This window comes from Macaca fascicularis, chromosome 7 (assembly GCF_037993035.2).
Source record: "Macaca fascicularis isolate 582-1 chromosome 7, T2T-MFA8v1.1".
Lineage (NCBI taxonomy): Eukaryota > Metazoa > Chordata > Mammalia > Primates > Cercopithecidae > Macaca > Macaca fascicularis.
The window spans coordinates 56,497,762-56,516,161 of NC_088381.1; the positions used below are offsets into that span (position 1 = coordinate 56,497,762).

Consider the following 18,400-nt stretch of genomic DNA (forward strand, 5'->3'; position numbering starts at 1 on the left):
ATAGCTCCTATTGTCCCAGGCACTGCTCAACAAGCCTCAGCTCAGCCAGGATGGCTGATGTTGATGTTGACTATTCTAAGGAAGGTGCCTCGATTTCCCTTTCTGCGACCATCACCATGTCACTCCCCTGGCCCCCATGTTGAATGGGAGACATTCCTGGGAGGCCAGTGGGCTGGCCCCAGGGCTTGACAAAGGAAGAAGGCAAACAATCAACCTGTCCCATCATTCCATCACTGTCCCATTGACATGTGCCCCTGGCTTCCAAAAGGATGATGCATATGGAGAGGTTTTTGTTCACAGGTCTGTGGTCTCCATCACCAGCTGCTCCTTTACTGGGGAGGAAGGCTTCTAGTTTGTGTTGAATCTGCATTACCTGGCAGTTGCAGAGCTCCCAGCTTACTGGGAGCCAGGATCTGGGACTCTACAACCCTCACTTAGGCACCCATGTCCTGTGTGACATTGGGTCATACGTCTGTCAAATGGGCTGAAGGGACCCCTCCCTGGGTTATCGTAAGCACATGATGAACTGTGAGAGCTGGACAGACTGCACAGCAGACAGACACTCTCAGATGCAGAACATTCTGTCAGGCTCTGGAGGCCCAGACAGGCTTGGCAGCATTGATGTCAATTGGATTATTATTATTTTATTGGCTTCTTAGAGCCAGTCTTTAATTTAGTGAATTGCTTGAAAAATTATCCTGTCCATGGTAGGCAGGAGAGGAGTGCCTTGCCTGCCTGGCATGCACCGTTGCATAGTTGCCCTGCAGGGCTGCTTCTCCTGTCACCAGCTTGTGTCAATGTGGCTCAGTTGACCTTAAAGCAGGGAGATTGTCTAGGTGGCTGTGATCCAATTGCATGAGCCTTTAAAAGCGGGGCGTTTTCTCTGCTGGTTGTAGAAGGGACAGTGAGAAATCTGAGGCTGGAGAGTTACTAGCTTGAGGATGGAGGAGGCCATGTGGCAAGGAGTATGCAGCCTCTAGGAAGTGCCCCCCACTCCCCTTCTCAGCTGCCAGCAAGGAAACAGGGACTTCAGTCCCATGGCTACAAGGAGCTGAATTCTGCCAACAACAAGAACGAGCCTGGAAGTGATCATTTCTCAGAGCCTTCAGAGAGGAGCCCAGCTCACTGACTCTTTTTTTGTTGTTGTTGTGTTTGAGACAGTGTCTTGTTCTGTCTCCCAGGCTGAGTGCAGTGGTGCAATCTCTGCTCACTGCAAGCTCTGCCTCCCGGGTTCAAGCCATTCTCCTGCCGCAGCCTCTCGAGTAGCTGGGACTACAGGCACCCGCCACCACGCCTGGCTAATTTTTTGTATTTTTAGTAGAGATGTGGTTTAACCGTGTTAGCCAGGATGGTCTCAATCTCCTGACCTCGTGATCTGCCCGCCTCGGCCTCCCAAAGTGCTGGGATTATGACTCTTCGATTTTAGCCTATGAGACCCTGGGCAGAGAGAGACCTCAGTCAAGTATGGACTTCTGACCCAAAGAACAGGGAGGTAAAATAATGGGTGTTGTTTCATGCTGCTGAGTTTCATGCAGCAATAGAAAATTAAAACACTATCTTTAAAATTAAAAAATATATATATCATTCATTTTTAAAATTTGAGGTTTAACATACATATTGTAGAAAGCACAGGTCTTAAGTGCAGTTTGATCAGTTTTGATAAATGAATGCACTCAAATCCAGATGAAATTTCCATCACCCCAGGAAGTTCCCTCATGCCCTTCCCTGTCAATCCCTACACCAGAAGCAACTACTGTTCTGATTTCTATCACCACAGGCTCATTTTGCCTATTTTAGAATTTCATGTAACTGGAACCAAATATCATGTACTATTTTGTGTCTGACTCTTCACTCAGCAAATTGATTTTGAGATTCATCCACCAGGTTGCACGCATTTGTAACTGGTTCCTTTTACTGCTGAGCAGCATCCTATTGCATGCATGTACCAAGGTGACTTTAGACATTTGCCTGTTGATGGACACATTGGCTATTCTTAGTTTTGGACTATCATGCATAAAGCTGCTAAGGGATATTTGCATACGACTTCTTATGGACATTTTTTCATTTCTCTTGGATAAGTACCAAGAAGTGGAACTGCTGGGTCACAGAGCAGATGTATGTTTAACTTTTTAAGCAACAGCCTTGCAATTTTCCAAAGTGGTTGTGCCATTTTATCCTCCTGCCAGCACTAGATGAGAGTCATGTTTGTTCCACTCATCTTCAACATTCAGTATTTTCTGTCTTAACCATTTTAGCCACTCTACTATATAAGTATTGGTATTTCATTGCCTTTAGAAATTTTTCTTATTGATTGAGATTCTAAATCAATGTAGTCCTGGTTATTAGCATGTAAAAGTTAGAATTCTATAATACTTCTACATTTACAAAGCCCCTTCACATAAATAATTTCATTTGCTCCTTAAAATAACTGTGCTCTTGGTTCTACTTTAGTGCTTAGGAGACTGAGGTCCAATTGCTCTCCCTGCATCTGGGTTCTTCCTCACTCAGTTTTATCCTCCACATCATGAGCAATTTCCAATTCAGATCATAGTTCTGATCATGCTACTCCCCTTGTATAACACCCTCGATGGCTTCCCACTGTTCACAGGGGAAAGGTCAAACATCTCAGCAGTATTCAAGATCCAGTTATGGTCTGGTTCCAGCCCACGGTCCACGGTCCAACCTCATCTACTTTCTCTCTCTTTTTTTTTTTTTTTTTTTTTTGAGACCAAGCCTTGTTCCGTTGCCCAGGCTGGAGTGCAATGGCGCGATCTCAGCTCACTGCAACTTCCGCCTCCTCGGTTCAAGCAACTTCTGCCTCCTCGGTTCAAGCAATTCTCCTGTCTCAGCCTCCTGAGTAGTTGGGACTATAGGCTCCCCTACCATCCCCCGCTATGCCCAGCTAATTTTTGTATTTTTAGTAGAGATGCGGCTTCACCATGTTGGCCAGGCTGATCTCAAACTCCTGACCTCAAGTGATTTGCCCACTTTGGTCTCCCGAAGTGCTGGGATTACAGGTGTGAACCACTGCACCTGGCCAACCTCATCACTTTATGACACCCAGACTTTGCCTCTTCATTATTCTTGGAATTATCTTTCCTGTATCAGTGCCTTTATTTAAAGCTTTTTTTGTGGGGGGTGGGGAGAAATGAGCATTCAATGCTACCAATCTAACCCATTAAGTCTGACTCCCAATCCCCTTACTCAGGCCAAATCTTACCCTATTTCCAGCTTCCTCATATTCTCCCATTTCCCTGCAGATGGAAGTAATGTCTCTCTCTCATGTTGTTTTGTATTTAACCCAGCCTCATGCACCAGAGCTATCTGTGCATACATCTAATGTCTACCTGAGGGAATACTTATGTTGCATCCATCTGTCTCCCAGCACTGTGCACTGGGCCTGACTACTGGTTCATATGTGACAACCTGGTCTCTGTAGCTAGAATGGATACCCCTTGAGGAAAGAACTAGAGGTGGCCTTATCTCAGGGCCAAGGTCATTGCTATAGTCATAATAAGGGCTTCTGGTTAACTAGTCTGACCCAAGGCTCAAGGAGGGGCCCTAGGATCCATCTATCCAAGCATACATCCATCATCCACACATACTTTCAACTCGTCCATGCATCATCCATGTATCCTCCATTAATTCACCATTCATCTTCCATATATAAACTCAACAACCAGTTTTGCATCTATCCTCCAACCATTCATCCATTCTTGCATTCCTCTAACCCATATTTACTGGGCACTCTGTCTACGCATTTATCAGGCCTCGGTAATGCAAAGAATCACATCTGATCCCTGCCCTCAGGAGCTTCCATTTTTTTAGGCAGCAGATACAGAAACACCATTACTCACTAAGGTAGAAAGATCCACTGCCCAGAAGGGAAAGTCTGGGTGCTGCTGCCCCTAACCATGCTCAGCTCTGCCAGGCGATTGTCAGCTCTGGAATCACATCCTGACTCACAAACCCATCATTTCCCTAGGACCCAAAAGGGACTCCGTTCAGCTTGGAGCCCCTGTTGTCTCTGTGGTACCTATTGTCCTTTGTCTTTCCCCTCTCCTGGCCCAGGGAGTCTCCCTCCAGGGGGCACTTACTGCTGGAGCAGAGGCAAGGAGCAGGCCTAGAATCCCTGAGTGTCAAAGTTCAGAGAGGTTTAGAATGTCAGTCTCTGGATGAGAAAAGCAAGGTCCAGAGAGCAGAGAGGACTGGTTCATGGTCATGCAGCAAATGAATGGCTGCATTTGGGTCAGAATGTTGGAGGACTTAGGCTTCAGGAACCAAAAAATCCTTTAACCAAACCAAATACTTGGTTCCACTAATATAAAAGAGGTAACTAGTGTGGGAACAGGGTAGGAGCTACAATACTCACGGCCTCTCATTCCCTGTGGCACTGAGAGGCTCATCTCAGAGGTGTAGGCTGTAAGGGTGGACCCTGCCAAGAGATGCTTCTTCTCCTCCTTTCCCCTGCCCTCCTCTTCATGGGGCTTGGCTTTGTTCAAGGGCCCTTGGGTCTGGTCTCTTCTGCCTGGACTATGGGGTGGGGGCTTCCTGCCCTGGGCAAGGAGACATACCTGGCATGTGCAATGGCTGCCACCCATTCATCACAATCTTTTGCGTCCTCTGTCCTCAGCTCCAAGGCTTTCTGGTTCTCATGGCTGAAGTTCACCGTGAAGTAATGCTGTACCAAGAAGAAGACATCTCCAATTACCAGAGTGTCCATGGGACCAACAGAGACTCCTGCAATCAATCTAGCTGTTTTGCAAAGGGCCTGCTGCCACATCAGCTAGGCACAGATTCCTTGTTTGCGATAATCAGAATGCCATTCTATTTAGCAGTTTCCAATTCTCGATTAAAAGGGCTTTTGTACCATGTAACAGAACCTATGCTTAGGATATTGTAAGAAGGAAACGAAACACACAAAGCCCTGTTCGACAACAAATTGCAAAAAACCCAGTTTGAAACCATCAGGCACGCCGATGGGAAGGCAGAGAAAGCACATCATTAGAACATCCTTTTGGGAATTGGGTACTAATTCAATGCAGCATGTATTTAACTCACAGCACAAAAATGGACTAAGTGCCCTTCTAGGTCCTGGGGTTAGAGCGATGAGTAAACAGACACGGTCCCTATTAGAGCCCACTGGAAGCCACCTCTGTGTTGGGTGTAGGTGACTAACTTAGAACCATGTCAACCATGGGCCCTGCCCCTTAAGGACTCAGGGAAGCAGAAGAGTCAGACAATAGACACCCATCTGCAATACTGTTATATGAGTTAAATACATGTAAAGCTCCTAGAAGAATGCTTGGCACCTAGTAAGCACTGTAATTGCTATAATTAATGTGGTGCAATCACTACTGTCATGGAGGTAAGAACAAGGGGCTGTGGGGGCACAGAGCAAGTCACCCACTGACTTATCCCAGGGAGATCAGGAGGGCTTCCCAGAGGATGGGACATTGGTTCTGGTTTTATTTCAGCTGAATGGAAGAGCATGGGGACAGCTTGGTGTCCAGAGCTCACAGCATATTTGGGAGGGGGAGGGGGCTGTACAGGGATGCCAGTGGGCAGGTGGGCAGGGGCTGGGGTGCAGCTGAGAGGAGGAGCCGTGGGAGGAGAGGGCAGCAGGAACAAAGCCCAGGTTTCTGGTTTGAGCAACTGGGCATGTTGGGAGAGTCAGACTGGGCTGGGACATTGGCAGGAGGAAGGGGCAGGGGCTCTGAGGGGCCAGTTCTGCACGCAGAGGGATTCGTTGAAGAGAGCAGACAGACAAACGAAGTGCTGGGGGACCAGCCTGGGCCTAGTCCTGGTGAAACGGGGAGGAGAGAGGCAGGGGGTGAGGTACAGAGAGGGGTCCTTAGGTCTGCCATTCAGAGGATGCACCACGGGCCAGCCATGGTGTGGTACTGAGCCAGAGAGGGTGCCCGTCCCTCCATCCCTCAGTGTCCAGGTGGCAGGGAGCAGCAGCACAAGGTGCAGTGTGTAAACTAATTTTAGCTTCTGCTGACATTTATGTATTTTTGTTAATTGTCAGTCTAGGTGGCAGCCGGGTGTATGTGAAGCAGGGGGCGGGGGAAATGAGTGTGGTGGGGGGGAGAGAGAGGGACAGGGAGGGAGGGGGGGAGAGAGAGAGAGAGAGAGAGAGTTGTTACAGAGTCAATGTCTGTCTCTTGTTTCCTAGGAAACAGATAACTGGGGCTATAGAATGAAATGTCAGCTATAGCCTCAAATAACTGAATCTGAAAGGCTCCAGTGGGCAACCCGCCCCCCTCGAGGAGGAAGCAGGTGACACATAGTGGCAGGCGGCTACCTAGCACTTTCGCCATCTCTCGAGAGATGATGAACACACAAATGCTTGTCTCCCATGATCTCATTATTTCCACAATCACCAAGCGGAACAGGTATTCTCTGTGTTACAGCTGATGAACCTGAAGCTCAGAGAAGTTGAGCTGCTTGCCTAAGGTCAAACAGCGGGAAAGCAGAGGAGCCAGGATGACACACCTGCACTGGGCAACTGCCGCCTGCTTAGGCCCTGGGCTTGGCCCTGGGATGTAAAGACAAAAAGGCAAAGTCCCCACCTCAAGGAGCCTGTAGGCAGGTGAGACTCAGAGTCCCAAATCAGAAACAAGGCACTCAGCTACATATAGGCACGGTGGGGTTGCTGGGTCTCCTTAGAGCCCCAAGGGGAATGTCCCAGAGCTATAGGGGCCCATTGCTGGGAGCAGAGCAGGAGTGTTCTCCTTCCCCACTGGGTCACCAGGGGACTCAGAGCTGCATGGCGTGATGGGCTTGGCTGAGGGCTTTCACTCCTCGCAGAGTCTTCCCAATTGGCCCTCCTGAGTGGGGAAGCAGATGGCTCCCTGCTACCCGTGTGTACTGGAATCCCCTGCAGCCTCACCCCTGCTGGAAACCTAACTGTGAGGAAGGATGCCAGGAAGACCCTCCAGGCCTGAACCCAGTCATCAGAGACCTTGAACTTCTGACAGGTGATGATGCCCAACTCTGTCCTGCAGACCAGGCACGGGGCTCCTGGAGGCTTCAGAAAGCTGGCCGCAGGCTACCCAGAGGCTTTCCCCACTCCCTTCCTGTCACTCCAATAGTTGCTAGTTCGTCTGCCTGTCTACTCCATCTGTGTGACCTCGCTCTGACCCCATCACTGCTGCCCTAGCTTAGGCCCCACCACCTTTCTCCAGGGCTACTGCCACAGTCTCCTAACAAGCATCCTGCATCTGCTGTCCTCCTGGGATGGGGGACACTGCCTAGACCCTGAGTGACTGACGAGCCTGGAGTTCAAGTGTAGTGGCCAGTTTATGGAGGGATGGCTTTCAGGACAGGTGTGACCCAGAAGCTTCCCTGTGAGGCATAACAGACAGGCTCCAGGGTCCAGGGTGAGCTCTGGGAGAGTCCAGAGCCACTTCAGGCTCCTGGCCAGAGGAACTGCAGTTCAGGCAGCTGTGAGGGCCTCCACCTTAAGGAGAAGGGAAACTGGAGGCCCTACCACGCCTCAGGCATAGTATTAGGTTCTTTGTACACATCAGCTGACTAGAGATACAACTGCCCTAGAAATTAAGTCTGTTATTCCCATTTAGTTGGGGATGTTTTGAGGCAAGACACAGTCATTTGTCCAAGGTCACCAGGCTAGAAACAGCATCACTGAAGCCAGAACCCTGGGCTGCCTTTGCCCAATGGTGCTTTTGCTGCTGCAGGAGGCCTGAGCTGGAATATAAGTGCCTCGAATGAATTGAGAGCAGTTTGTTCCCTTTGTGCTTATAAACCTGCCCCCTGACATCTGTTTTATGCAACCACATTGCCCGACTGACTTGTAGAAATTGTTTGCTAAGGGAAAGTCAGCTTCCACCCAGAGTTTCTGAATCAGCACAAATCCGGACTTTGCGTAGCAAGTAAATGAGACTTTGCTCTACGTGGGAACTGGTAGGGACAGAGAGAGAGACAGAGACAGATATGATAGAGATAGATGGGTGGGGGCGGGGTGGGAGAGGGAGAAGCCTACAGAGATACAGAGTATAATCCACTGGGAAAGACCAAAGACTACGTCTAGAGAAAGAGGATGAGCTCTAGGCTCCTGGAAGATGCTATGAAAATGGGAGCTTAGAGAGTTGAAAGGGACTCACTGAGAATGCAGATCTCCAAACCTATGTGCAGGAAAACCTAAAACACAACCAGTGGTGTGGGGAAAAAAAGGGAAGGTGACTGTTTTTGTGAGGCTCTGCTGTGTGCCTGTCACCCTGCAGGCACTGTCACTGTGTTCCTGAGGGAGCCCAACCACGGTGGAGGGAGGTGGCATGACCCCACTTCACAGAGGGGGCTGAGGCTTGGAGGTGGGTGTGAGGTGTCTCTGGGATTGCTGTCTAGGGCGACAATGGCTTGACTCTTAGCCCAGGGCCCTTCTGTTCACCCTGTTTGTTCTCTTCACTGTAATGGACAAAACTTAATAGGGGGCAAGTGGCTTTCTGGGTGCAGAAAGAGCACTGGAAAGGGGGTCTTATCTGGTGTCAGTTCTACAGTTGAGACAGTGTGGCTCGGGGGCAACTAAGTCTCTTCCTCCTTGTCATTCTTAGCTTCCTCATCTATGAAATGGGGACTTAGATGAGCTGGGCTCAAGGTCTTTTTGAGCTCATATATATAAATATATATATACACACACACACACACACAGAGACACACATATAAATGTAAAAATATATATTAATATATAGATCTGTGTGTATATATATCTACACACACATACATACATACACATGCTTTTACATCTATCCATCTATGAATGTATCTGTCTGGAGAATATGAATGAGAGTGTGCATGCGTGGATGTGTGTGGATGTGTTTTGGGTCTTTCCCTGCACTTCTGAATAGGCCCTGGGTTGTTCCCAATCTCTCCTGTAGCTCTCAGAGGCTGTGTATGTTTCTGGCCCATCCCTCTTCTCTGTCAGGTCAGGTGTGTGGCCTAAGTGTGGTCTAAGTGTGAGCCTGGCAGGCTGAACCCCAGCAGAGGCCAGGCAAGGACCCCTCCCTGGGCCCCAGGGAACACACAGGCCAGAGATTCAGGTCTCAGAAAAGAGTTTTCCTGGACTTCAGGCCTGGCCAGGCTTAGGCTGGGGATCGGGGGGTGTCTGCACTCCATCCTTCCCCTCACCTACAAGACTTGTCCCTGAGGCCCCTCCTTCCTTGGAGCCTCACAGCCTGGCTGACCCTTTGGTCTTGGACTGCTCAGGGCCAGGGCTTGTACCTGCTTATTTGGAAACTCTAGAACCCTGCACAGAGCCTAGTACTGAGTGGATGCTGATGAATAGCTGAAGAATGAATGAATGAACAGACACATGAATACTTCACCCTGGGGTTCTGATGATGTCCTGATGAGGCACCCAGGACCTCATGATGGTCCTCACCCCTCTTGCACTTGTTAATGATTTTGCAAGCAACCTTTCTGGGCACTTGTGACATCCCAGCCACACTGCTGCATCTCTCAGGGACACAGGCCCCTATGGGGATGGCAAGACCCTGTTTGCTGTCTTTGGTTAGTGAGGATCTGTAACCACTGTCTTTGTCCCAATGTAGGCTCACCCCAAATAAGCGGAGCCCTGGGAGTGAGGAATATAAGTGATAGAATTTTCTCTGTGCCAACCAATTTCCCATCTTTATCTTGCTTTCCAGCCAGGATAGAGGGACTGGGCAGACTTCTCCAGGGGAAGCAGGTCTTGCTGCAGCAGTTGGACAGAAAGAGATTTTTTGGTGATGGCATCAGAAAAGTAAAGACTATCAATGCTGGTGTTTCTTAAGTAAGGGAAGGCAAAGATTTGGGGGAAATGGGCAGAAGAAGGGACTTCCTATTGCTTTTTATTGGGTCCTTGAGGTGCCTGGGCTGAAAAGGCCTTGATCTTTGTCTACCTTCCTCACCCACTGCCAACATTTTATTATGAAAATTTTAAACATTCCCAGACATTACAATTATTTTACAGTAAAAACTCATATCCCACCACCTAGCTTTCACCATTACACTTTACGGCACTTGCAGAAAACCTTGGCCCTTATGAGGCTCTTATGCGCCATTCACCCAAATGGAAGATTCCCTGCCATGAGCTGACACAGACACCTGAAGACGGTGGAAGCCCCCAACCCCGGATGTCCCCACGAGGTCCATGGATAGTGGCAGCAGGGGCTGGGGAGTAATGTTCGGGGTGCCTTGCTTCTGCCTGGGAAATGCTCAGGTGCTAGCATTCTGCTCAGGACGCATTTGGTTCCACAGGTGTGAGGTTGGGTCTGGGATATGCTTGTGTGTCCCACTGATCTTCTGGGACTTTGGAGATGGAGAGCACATGGGAGTCTCAGGGTTGCAATAGTCCAGCTTTGTGGTCCAGTTTGGGTCAAGGAGCCCACTCTCCACCCAGCCCCTATCTGGGCAGCTCCCCTGACTGGGACAGAGCATATAACTGGGGAAAAAGGGAGACAAATGCTTCCGTTCAGCCTTAGTTTCTGTCTGGGGTTTTTTAAAAAAGGGAGACTCTATTTGGGAAACTTGATTTCCTTTTGAGATAAAGAAGTGGCCTTAATAATTGGAGGTGGACTAAGCAGGTGGAAGTTAATATTCCTTCATGTTTCAGATGACAACAAATGACAGGTGTAGGTGGCATTGTGTTATCTGGGAAACGCTATTGTTGGTACTACTTGCTAGGTGTGTAACCTGGGGCCAGTCACTGGATGGCTCTCACCTCAGTTTCTTCATCTACAAAATGGGCATAAGAAGAGTCCCTTCCTTGCATGGCTGTTGTGAGAGTCAAGTGAGATAATTCTGGTGCCTGCAAGCAAGCATCCAATGCATGTTCACTATGCTTCTTATTTTATTAATATTTTTATAACTTTCTCCTTGGCAAGCTTGGGTGCCACTTTAAAGCATAGGTGATTTCTTGGCTGGTATGGGCTTGGGGTAAAAATATGATGATCTTCTAGGCCCCATTCCATTTTAGAAGTTAAGGGCAACTTCAGGGAAATAGACACAAAGTTGTTGAGGATCTGAATTGCCCATCTTGTGCGTGACTGGTGGCTGTACAGGAGCATGTCAAGGCTCAGGGCAACCTTCCCCAAGGGACACTCGGACCTCTTATCCTCTGCTGGTCTCCAGCAGGCTGGGCTGCCGATGCTCTTGCTGTGTTCCCAAGGAGCAAATATGCAGGGAGATGGATGGTGGCTTGGACATGCCTGAGCCTGAAGCCTTGTTTTCATGGTGGGTCTCAGGACCCACTGCAAGGCTATCTCCCATTATTGCACTTTTAACAAGGAGCAGGGCTGCCTCTGGCATGGATAGACCAAAGTTCTAGGAAAACCCTACCTCTTGGATCTTTGAGCCTGGAAAGGGATCATTTCCTTTCCTCTCTGTTCTTTCCATTTCTCTCTGTCTCTCTCCTTTGCATTCTCTGAAGCTTTCTTTTTTATTCTTTCTTTCTCTCTTTCTCTCTTTCTTTCTTTCTTTTTGAGTCAGAGTCTCACTCTGTTGCCCAGGCTGGAGTACAGTGGCACAATCTCTGCTTACTGCAACCTCCACCTTCTGGGTTCCAGTGATTCTCCTGCCTCAGCCTCCCGAGTTGCTGGGACTACAGGTGTGTGCCACCATGCCTGGCTAATTTTTTTTTTTTTTTTTGTATTTTTAGTAGAGACGGGGTTTCGTCGTGTTGGCCAGGCTGGTCTTGAACACCTGCCCTCAAGTGATCCATCCGCCTTGACCTCCCAAATTGCTGGGATCATAGTTGTGAGCCACTGCGCCTGGCCCTCTGCAGCTGTCTCCTCCTTTCTTTGTGTTTCTGTTCCTGCCTTTCTTCTCTGTGTCCCCTTTCCAAGTCTTCCCTCCCCACTCTTCCCAGCTTCTTTCCACATGGCAGGTGAAGTTAACTGGTCAGGGTGGTACCAGCTGCAAAGCGGCACCCCATATTGGGGCCCCCTAGTTTCCCCTTTCTTGGCTCCTTCCTCTTCTCCAGGCTGTGACTGAGTGTACCAGGGGCAGGGGCTCCCACTCCTTCCCCCTGTCCTAGAAGTCTGAACACATATCTTCTGGCCCTAAGACTCACTCTCCTGTCCCTATGATCTGTTCTGGCTGGTTTGGGTGTATTTTGGGAGAGGCTTTCTGGATTCTGGAGCAGTACCATCTGCTATTGGGAAATGAGCTTAGGGAGGAAGGAGGAGCCACTGGCCTGCTTTGGTTCAAGGCCCAAGCTCCAAAGCCTCAGTCAGGCCAGCCCAGCTCCCTGGAGCTCTGAGATAGCTGCAGAGAACTGAGGAGCATTATATTGCCAGCAACTGCCTGAGGACCTCAAGAGGGTGGTGGTCTGGAGCAGTTAGGGGGTTTCTGGGAGTTCTTGATAAATCATCTTAATATCAATTTCTTCCATGGAAAAACAATGACCCTGCATAGCACCAGAGCTCTTGAGACAGTCTCATAACCTCAGCTGGTATTGGTTCAGAGCTCAGGCTGACCCGAGTCACCTTTGAAAGCTGAACTCCCACCTGGCCTTCCTCAGAGTTATAAGGTTGGGCAGAGGCCAGAGACAGATCCCTCCAAAGCTGCAGAGTGAAAACCAGACTCTCACTGGGGGCAACACTGGAGCTGCTGTAATGAGGCCAGAATCACAACTTGGACATCCCCTGAATGATGCTGAGACCAACCAGAGCTACCCAGAGCTTCTCAGAGTCACAACACGAGAGCCTCAGTGTGACCACAGGATAGGACCTGAGTCACACCTGACACAACAATGTGACCACATAGGCTTGCCTGGATCCCAGTTGGATTCCTCTGCAGAACAACAGCATTGTTCTGGAGTCAGTCCCAGGGACACCCTAGGACTCTCCAATGCAACAGAGAGCCTCATGCCCACATTCCCCGGGCCCTGGATGTGATCAAGACTCACTATATGTGATCAAGGATATAGGATACATTCAGATATAGGACCCGCATCCAAGTTTCAATGACAAATCTTCACAGGCCCACTAGAGTTGCTGGAGCAGATCTAGCATCCCCTGCAGCCCTTCACCAGACTGTCCGGACAGGGGAGTCATGATGCCTGATAAGCCCATGGCTCTTTCTAAGGGCAGCTGGTTCCTGTGGGGAAGCTGGACTGGGGCCAGGTAGAGCAAGGGCTCTCCAAACTGCCCCAACAGGGAAGTGAGGCTGGGAGTTTGCCTTAGGAAATAGGAGGAGAGGCAGTTGGTTGGCAGTATCATCAGAAGCTGCAAGGAGACCACTAGGAGTTGGGGTTGTGAGAGACAAGAAGGGCTATGAACAAGCAGAAGCCATGAAGGACAGGTGAGCAGGAGGTGTGAGGCCAAGCAGAGATGGCAGAGCACAGAGGATGGCACTAGCAGACATGGGGTGCCGCTGAGTTGCACTGAGGGTGGAAAGCTAGAGGTGGCGTCTCAGGCTCTGGCTGCAGGTGGTTGGGGGTGGCATGGGGACAAGACTGGCTGCCCTGGAACACCTGGACTCCACCTCTTCTCAGTTATGTGTGCTGGGAATGCTGCCTGTACTGTGGTTCTTTTTCTTCCAAGAATGTCCCACCACCCTTATTGCCATGAGAATCCTTAAAGTCACTGGAGCAGCAGCAGCACCCAAATCACCTCGGAATTTGTTAGGAATGTAAGTTCTTGGGCTCCACCCCAGACCTCTGTTTTGAAACAAGCCCCCCAGGTGATCCTGCTGCACCCTGAGATATGAGAAGCATTGCTTAAGACAAGCCACCATCACTTGAGATAAAACTATATTCGGGGCCAGGACTGTCTTCAGTCTTGCTGGGTATCACCAGTTTTCCAGGATCAGGCTCGGATCTACAGTTGCCTCAGAGGTAAGTAGATGTAAAAATGCATTTCTCCTACTTCAGTATCCCCGTTGTCCACTCCATATCCCTTGGGGCGCTTGCTAAAAATGTAGATCTCCAAGTACTAGCAGGCCTTCTGAATCAGGATCCCTAGGGGTACGACTGGGATTTATTTTGAAGAGCACCCTAGGTGATTCCTTACATGTTCATGCTTCAAGGAGAACTGATAAGCCCATGGCTCCTTCTAAGGGAAGCTGGCACCTGTGGGGAAATTGGGCTAAGGCTCTTCCCTGAACTGGACTGGAGCCAGGTTAGGGTGGGGTAGGCAGCTGATGTGAGGGTCAGTGATAGGGAGTCTTATAGTCCGGAGATACATCTGAACCTGGCTTAGCCTAGGACTGCAAGGACAGCCTCAGCATTACCAGAGCACTCACCAGGTTGTGAGGGCAGGGCCAATATCCTATGTGGAGCTTCACCTGGGCGGGAGGCCCAGGTCCACTACCACACCTGGAAGGTGCCATGGGATGTATAGAAAGACCCTTATCATGAGCCTCACTAGCCTGCAGGGGCCAACTCAGAGCCACACCCAGGCCTCATAATGCATCCAGGGATTCACAGAACCATCACTGGGGTCCAACCGCAGTTGTATGAACAGAACACAGCCTCATTCAGGGATTCCCCAGAAATGCAACAGAGGAAGAAACCACCAATGGGCCACACCCGATTTTGCTAGAGAAGAGGTAAGACTTGGTGAACCACTTCTAAGGCTCCTGCAGGGCTGCAGAGATGGGCCCAGAGCTCCACCTGGGGCCTCCACAAAAATCAAAGATGGACCTAGAGCTTCCCTAGACCTGAAGTAAGAGATGGATAACCTGATTTGGGATTCTACCAGGAGTCCTAAGATTGAGCGAGAAATACTGGCGGTATCAAAATCACTGTAACAGATCCACAATGATTCCAAGGCCTTCCCAGGTGCAGGGATGGAGCCTGGACCTCCTGAGGCTTGACCTGGGTTGCTGAGTATCCCTAGACCTGCGAGTCTCAACCATGGCTGGACATTGGAGTTTTACATAGCATCCCCGGCTGATTCCAACGCGCAGTCAAGGTTGAGAACTACTCGCTAGTCTAGACTTTCGCCTGGGGCCTTAGTAGGAAAAAAGGGATTGATCCACAAACTATACCTGTGACGTACCCAGAAATCACATCTGGGGTTGTGCCACGACTAGACTCACTTGCGGGCCCTTGTCTTTGCTGGAGGAAATGTTCTGGAACCACACCTGTGGCCTCAGCTGGCCTGGAGGTGTATGAGCTCCAGCTCATACCTGGCGCAAGTATGCCCTTCCTGTCCAGTATGTGCTTCCTGGCCCCAGTATGCCTCTCCTGCCCAACCAAGTTGCAAAATGGCCCCTGCTACCCGAGGTCAGTCTGGAGCTGGATCTAATTCCCCTCTGGAAGCTGGGGCTGGGGGTGTGAAGCCCCACCTACTTAGCCTCTCTTTTGCCTCCTGCCTCTCCCAACTCACCAGCAGCCCCTGCAGCCCCTGCAGCCCCTGCACTGAACATGGAACATTGGACAACCACTGACAGTAGGGTGACCAACTGTCCTGGGTTTGCCTGACACTAAGGAGATTCCCGGGGGCATGGCACTTTCAGTACTAAAACCAAGACAGTCCTGAGCAAACTGGGATGTTTGGTTCCCCTACAGACAGAGGAGCAGGTAGAAGCCTCCATAGCTGAGTCTGGGTCTGGCAGTGCTGCTTAGAGCTGGGCACTCTGGGCAGCCTTTTCATCTCTCTAAGCCCTGGTTCCTTTCTGATAAACAGGACCAACAACACTTGCCTTGGTCAATTCTATACACGTGGTATTAGAGTGAAAATTCCCATGCCAAACTTTCCAAGTCATTTCTTGTTCATTAATTCAACCGGTATTTAGCCTCCACTAGAAGCCAGACATGGTTCACTTTGCAGCCATCAATGACAACACGCATGCCAGCTGTATACATGCTTTCAGAAAGGCATGGTGGTTCCTAATGGGCAAGCTGCCAGGGGCTCTCAGATAGCACCCCATCCTGCGCCATCAAGGCCATTCTCAACTCATAATGATGTTCTGATTATCTTTCCAGCTACAGCCCATAGTCTCAATCCAGGCTACACGGTAGCAATGTCTGGGAACTTAAAGAAGTACCGTCGCTCAAGTCCCTTCTCAGATCCATTAAAACAGAGTGCTGGGTGGGGAGGGGAGGGGAGGTTGCAGGCATTGGTCTTTTTGAAAACCCCCCAGCTGGTTATAATCACCCAGAGCTTGGAATCCCTGAGGGAGGAGCAACGTGGTTGTTGTCATACTAGAAATGCAGGACTTCTCCCCTGCCCCTCATGCCCTCTCAGAGGCCCGTGGTCCTGGATGCAACTGCCTGGAGCAGCAGTGGACGTGTACCAGGGGTCACCCATCTGGGGCTCCTGGGAATGTGGCATAGTGGCACAGAGAGACCAGGCTGATGAGCTGCGTGTGCTGAGCTCTAAGTGCAAGTAAGAAACCAAGAAGGAAGCAGAAGGGTCTCAGAGAAAGTGGCAAGAGGAGGTGATGGAACTCAAGTGGTGGGGGCAAGGCCAGGTGGAGGTGTTCAGGCCATGGAGACCCAGACATTTATTTTCTCCCTGGGTTCCATCAATTACCGCTGTGTTTCTTCCAGGATAGTCCTCTCTTGCTTAAGCTGCTTTGAGCAAAAGACTCCTGTTCCTTTCAAAGAAATGATTCCCGACCAAGAACTCTCCCTGGAGCCTGGCACCATGCCTTGGCCGGGGCACAGGGTAGCCCTGGTTGACTGAATGGGTGACTGAATGCATTTGTCACTACTGCCCAGGAGCCCAGCTTATTAATTGGTTAATAGCAAAAGCCACAAAGTGGGTGGTGTTGAATATACCCCTCAGGCATGGGCAATGGAGCTGGCTGGAAGGGGTTGGGGGGACTTGTTTTTCATCAAAGTCATCTGTGCCTCTTCAGGGAGAGCTGACAGGGCACAGAGCAGTCCTTCCATAAGGAGCCTTTTCTGGAACCCCCATGGAATATTTGTGTTTTCATTTTTTGGGAAGAGCTATCAATATTCCATAAAACCAGTGTTCCAGGGAGTCCACTTGGGGGCCCTGGGGTTGTGGGGTCTGCCAGGGTTTGGAGTCATCAGACCTGGGTTCAAATGTATTATTTATCATTTAGCCTTGGGGTCTTCAACACACCTCTTCACTTCTGTGGACAGTTTCCTCTTTCACAAAATGGGGACAATATTACCCACCTCACGGGGTTGTTTAGGACTACATTGTGGGAGCTCCTCATTCATGAAAAGGCTGAAATAGTGTTTTGTAAACCACTGGATTCATTTACAAGGTCAAACGATGGGTGTAATCAACCTAGCAGTGGCACATTACTAGAAAACACACATGCATGAGCATTCATATGCCTGCACACACACACACAATGTAGGATCCAGCCGCCATCCTGAGGACGTGGTGGGGAGGGGCTCATAACCAGAACGGCCACAGCCATGCAAGATCAGTGGGTTATAGGGAGTCGGCGTTTGTGGCATCCTGCACATCATCTTCAGTTCCTGCTTCTCTCCTATTCCCGCTGTGTCACTGGCTGCCAGTTGTATCTGTTTTTCCTCTCTAGTATTTCTGGAATCTGTGCCTTCCCCCATCCTCACTGCCATGCCTGCTTCAGGGGTTCATCATTACCCACCTGGACCATCAAACAGTCCCCTCTGATCTCCTTGCCCCTCCAATTCATCCTGCTTTCGGGAGTTCAGACCTGCTGCCTGGGCCTCTTGCTTGTTGCCTCCTCTGAGAGAAGGGGTGGGTGGGGTGGGCTCGGGGATAGATGCCACTACTCTTGGCTGATCCCACCCCTTACCAGGTCCCACTCTGCTGCTCCGGTTAGGGCCAGCTAACCAGAGCTGTGGTTTTACACAGGGTCAGGACCCCACTTCGTGACCTCCTTCCTAGCTCCAACTGGCTTCTTTCTGCCCAAACTCTGACTCTGAGTTCTCAAGTCTGAGTCTTCCTGGGCCCTGGTGGCTGCACTAGAACCTCTGCTTTGTCCCTGTTCTCAGTGCCTGTCTCAGGTCTTTGTCCAGGTTCCCAGTCTTTAGGGCCTGAGCCATACGTCACTCTGGGCCCCAAACCAGCCCAGGAAGAGGCCTGCGGCCAGAGACTGACCTCCTGGGTGCCATGCAACGTGTTCACTCATCCTCCCTGCCTGGCCTCACTGGGAGTTGAGAGGAAGTAAGTGGGAGGAGATTCAGGAAGTGACTGCAACCTCAGGGCTTAGAGGCCCTTGAAAGCCCCCCTCTTTCAGAATCAACCTTGGACGAGGCTGTGCCTGACCCAAGGCCTGGGGGCCCATGTCAGTGTAGGGTCTCTGCCTGCGGAAGGGTCTCTGTTTTAATGTAAATTGCTTCAGGACCTGGGCGCCATGGCTACAGATGAAACAGGGTCCTAGTGGCTGTTACACTTGGCTGGTCCTGCACAAACATCTTTCAATCTGTGATGATGCCTTAGCCAGCCTGCCCTCCCCTTTTCAACAGCCCCCTTTCTCATAG

The 18,400-nt window shown here is 50.2% G+C and overlaps 1 protein-coding gene across 9 annotated transcripts in view; it reads right to left on the minus strand.

Annotated features, from left to right (window-relative positions):
- RASGRF1 (Ras protein specific guanine nucleotide releasing factor 1) overlaps positions 1–18,400 on the minus strand; it is a 320,023-nt gene that overhangs the window by 102,165 nt on the left and 199,458 nt on the right. For all 9 annotated transcript variants that reach the window (XM_073996501.1, XM_073996502.1, XM_045395885.2 and 6 more), the window contains one exon: positions 4,575–4,681. Coding sequence is in view for 2 of the 9 variants with exons in the window: in XM_005560224.5 (XP_005560281.1) it covers positions 4,575–4,681 (107 nt within the window). In the remaining 7 variants the exon portion in view is untranslated. The remainder of the gene's footprint in view (positions 1–4,574; positions 4,682–18,400) is intronic.